Source organism: Mus caroli, unplaced genomic scaffold, assembly GCF_900094665.2.
Source record: "Mus caroli unplaced genomic scaffold, CAROLI_EIJ_v1.1 scaffold_20211_1, whole genome shotgun sequence".
Lineage (NCBI taxonomy): Eukaryota > Metazoa > Chordata > Mammalia > Rodentia > Muridae > Mus > Mus caroli.
Genome location: NW_018391083.1, coordinates 4,788 through 9,306, shown reverse-complemented (window position 1 = coordinate 9,306; position 4,519 = coordinate 4,788). Strand labels below are relative to the sequence as shown.

The window sequence follows — 4,519 nt, the reverse complement described above, 5'->3', positions numbered from 1 at the left end:
TGAACAGACCAAGTAGAGTTCTAAATTCAGTTCCTAACAATCACACGAAGGCTCAAACCATCTGTACACCTACAGTGTTCTCATATACATTAAAAAAATGAACAAATAAATATTATAAAAATTTAACTAAAAAAAAAAAAACAGTGACCTTTCATTACTCAAAAGATAAACAGGCTGAGAAAGAAATTAGGGAAACAACACCCTTCACAATAGTCACAAATCATATAAAATACCTTCCTGTGACACTCACTAAGGAAGTGAAAGATCTGTATAATAATAATTTCAAGTTTCTGAAGAAAGAAATTGAAGAAGATCTCAGAAGATGGAATGATCACCCATGTTCATGAATTGACAGTATTATTATAGTAAAAATGCCCATCTTGCTAAAAGCAATCTGCAGATTCCATGCAATTCCCATGAAAATTCCAACTCAATTCTTCATAGAGGTATAAAAGACAATTTGCAAATTCATCTGGAATAGCAAAAACAAAACAAAACAAAACAAAACAAAACAAAACAGGATATCAAAAGCTATTCTTAACAATAAAAGAACTTCTGGCAGAGTTACAATTCCTGACCTCAAGCTGTACTACAGAGCAATTGTGATTGAAAATTCCTGAACTCAAGCTGTACTACAGAGAAATTGTGATTGGGAAAAAAAAAAAAAACCCTGAATGGTATTGGTACAGCCACAGACAGGTAGATCAATGGAATAGAATTGAAGACCCAGAAATAAACCAACCCACCAATGGTCACTCGATCTTTGAAAAGAGAGCTCAAGCCATCCAGCAGAAAAAAGGACATAATTTTTAACAAATTGTTCTGGTTCAATTGGCTTTTAGCAGGAGGAAGAATGGAAATTGATCCATTCTTATCTCCTTATACAAAGTTCAGGATCAAGTGGCTCAATGACCTCCACATAAAACCAGATATACTAAAACTAATAGAAAAGAAAGTTGGGAAGAGCCTCAAACATATGGGCACGGGGCAAACATTTCTGAACAGAACACCAATAATTCATGCTCTAAGAACAAGAATTGACGAATGGGACCTCATAAAATTGCAAAGCTTCTGTAAGGCAAAGGACACTCTCACTAAGACAAAAAGGCAAGTTCTTGTTGACAGGAACCTGATATAACTGTCTCCTGGGAGGCTCTGCCAGTGCCTACCAAGTACAGAGTTGGATGCTCTCAGACATCCTTGGGACTGAGCACAAGGTCCCCAAAGGAGGAGCCAGAGAAAGGACTGAAGGAGCTCAAGTGATTTACAGCCCCATAGGAGGAACAATATGAAACAACCAGTACCCCCAGAGCTCCCAGGGACTAAACCACCAACCAAAGAATACACATGGAGGGCACCATGGCTCCAGCTGCATATATAGCAGGGTATAGCCATGTCAGTCATCAATGGGAGGAGAGGTCCTTATTCCTGTGAAGGCTGGATGCCCCAGTGTAGGGGTATGCAGGAGGAGGTAGGTTGGTGAGCAGGGGTAGGGAGGTTGGGATAGGGAATTTTCTGAGAGTAAACCAGGAAAGGGAATAACATTTGAAATGTAAATGAAAATATCTAATTAAAAAAGGAAAAAGAAAAGGGAGACATAAAAATGAAATATATCTTAAAATAACTAAATTGCATGTTGAATATCAACAGTTGAAAATATTAAAAACATGTTCTATAAACATTGTGGAAATATTGTTGATAATTTGTCTCACTGTGCTTGAAATTAGCACTTTCTTAATGTGGAACTTCGAAGAGTTTTTGCTACTTTGAAATGTTTAAAATATACTTACTGATGAAGTAATTTCTCTCCTAGGAACACTGATAAGCATTTTGGTTTTTTTGTTTTGTTTTGTTTTGTTTTGTTTTGTTTTGTTTTTTGTTTGTTTGTTTGGTTGGTTGGTTTTTCAAGACAGGGTTTCTCTTTATAGCCCTGGCTGTTCTAGAACTCACTTTGTAGACCAGGCTGGCCTCGAACTCAGAAAGCCGCCTGCCCCTGCCTCCTGAGAGTTTGGATTAAAGGAGTGAGCCACCACGCCCGGCTCTGATATGCGTTTTTAAGTAAACTGATTGTTAGACAACGTACACACATATATAATGTGTTTTAAATACTCTCTCACTATGTCAGGTGTTATCATATAAGGGCTTTTGAATATATTTCTTAATGATTCATTTTTATGCTCTTTTACTATGCTTAACTTCTAAAGAATATTTTGTAGGTTTTGATACAATTTAGTATTCAATATTAGATATAGGATCCTCAGTTATGGACATTATTAAGTATTCATTAATGATATTTTAGGGTATAAAAGGATATGAATATAAAAGTTGACCAATTTTATGTATTATTTGATTCTCAAAACACTCAATATTTTTAATGTGTTTGATGTATAAAATGATTAAAATTAAAAATTAATTAAAAAAAGAAAAAACAACACATGTGATGCTATAGTAAATGTTCTGCTGATAACAACTCCCTGTGGGTGATATAAGACCAGGTGCCCTTTGACCAGCAGTATACATTATGCTGAGCTGATTTGCATATGGAGTCATTAGCCAACAGCCCAGGCTCCTTTAAAGGCAGCTGCCAGGAGCCTAAGAAGCATCCCTTCTTCCAGCTCTCAGAGATGGAGTCAAACATACTCCTGCTATGGGTGCTGCTGCTCTGGGTTCCAGGTGAGGATGCAGAGATATGCGGGGAGCAACCCCTGTGACCATCATAGACTTTCCATGAATCTGGGCTCTTGAACAATATAATTAATGCATTTGTAATTGGTTTTAAGTATCCTGATTTCCCCTTGATTTCCTGGTTTCTCATACTGAAGTCCACAGTATTCTTAAAATTTTTAAATGAAAATATCCTCTGCTGGGAAGGTATATATACATATATAACAGTAGTCTGTGTGTATATCATTCCAGGCTCCACTGGTGACATTGTGCTGACCCAATCTCCAGCATCTGTGGCTGTGTCTCTAGGGCAGAAAGCCACCATCTCCTGCAAGGCCAGCAAAAAAGTCACTATATTTGGCTCTATAAGTGCTCTGCACTGGTACCAACAGAAACCAGGACAGCCACTCAAACTCATCTATAATGGAGCCAAACTAGAATCTGGGATCAGTGCCAGGTTCAGTGGCAGTGGGTCTCAGAACCGCTCACCATTTGGAAATCAGCCCAGCTTCACCCTTACCATTGATCCTGTGGAGGCTGATGATGCAGCAACCTATTACTGTCTGCAAAATAAAGAGGTTCCTCCCACAGTGCTCCAGGGATGAACAAAAACCTCTTGGGGTTGCAGCTCACTGAGGCTCAGTCTCTCAGTTCTCTCTTACTCTCTGACATCTCAACACAGTGCTATAGGCTTGTTTGTTAAAACATCTCAAATAATGAAAAAAGTTTTAAAAACAGAACAAAAAAGAAGCAAAGGAGCTACATGGCAGAGGAGTAAGTGGCAGGAAATATTCAAACTGAGGGCTTAAAACAACCAAGTAAAAAGAACAAGAACTATACAAAGAAACAAAACCAGGAGCTGGTTCGTGGATAAAATCAGCAAGGAAGATAAACCCTTAGCCAGACTAACCAGAGGGCACAGGGAGAGTATCCAATTTAACAAAATCAGAAATGAACAGGGAGATATAACAACAGAAACTGAGGAAATCCAAAAAATCATCAGATCTTACTACAAACGCCTTTACTCAACAAAACTGGAAAATCTGGATGAAATGGGCAATTTTCTAGACAGATACCAGGTACCAAAGTTAAACCAGGATCAGATAAACCATCTAAACAGTCCCATAATCCCTAAAGAAATAAAAGTAGTCATTAAAAGTCTCCCAAACAAAAAAGCCCAGGACAAGATGAGTTTGGTGCAGAATTCTATCAGACCTTCAAAGAAGACCTAATGCCAATACGTTTCAAACTATTCCACAAATTAGAAACAGAAGCACCACTATCCAATTCGTTCTATGAAGCCACAGTTACACAAAACACACACACAGACATACACACACACACACACACACACACACACACACACACACACACACAAAACAACAAAGAAAGAGAACTTCAGATGAATTTCCCTTATGAATATCAATGGAAACATTCTCAATAAAATTCTCACAAACCAAATCCAAGAACACATGAAAACATTGATTCACCACTATCAAACAGCCTTCATCCCAACGATGCAGAGGTGATACAATATATGGAAGTTCATCAACATAATCCACTACATAAAAAAAATACTCAAAGAAAGAAAAAAATGCATGGCCACTTCATTATATGCTGAACAAACATTTGACAAACTCCAACATCCATTCATACTAAAAGTCTTGGAAAGATCAGAAATTCAATGCCCATACCTAAACATAGTAAAAGCAGTATACAACAAACTAGAAGTCAACATCAACCTAAGTGGATAGAAACTTGAAACAATCCCACTAAAACCAGGGACTAGACCATGCTTCCCACTCTCTCCCTACATATTCAATATAGTACTTGAAGTCCTAGCCAGAGCAACTTA

The 4,519-nt window shown here is 37.7% G+C and overlaps 1 gene segment (V, D, J or C); it reads left to right on the top strand.

Annotated features, from left to right (window-relative positions):
* The first annotated feature begins 2,624 nt into the window (after window positions 1–2,624).
* On the top strand, window positions 2,625–3,269 carry LOC110288994. The segment is given in 2 exon segments: window positions 2,625–2,673; window positions 2,917–3,269. Coding segments are annotated over 2 exon segments (402 nt in total).
* The last annotated feature ends 1,250 nt before the right edge of the window (window positions 3,270–4,519 follow it).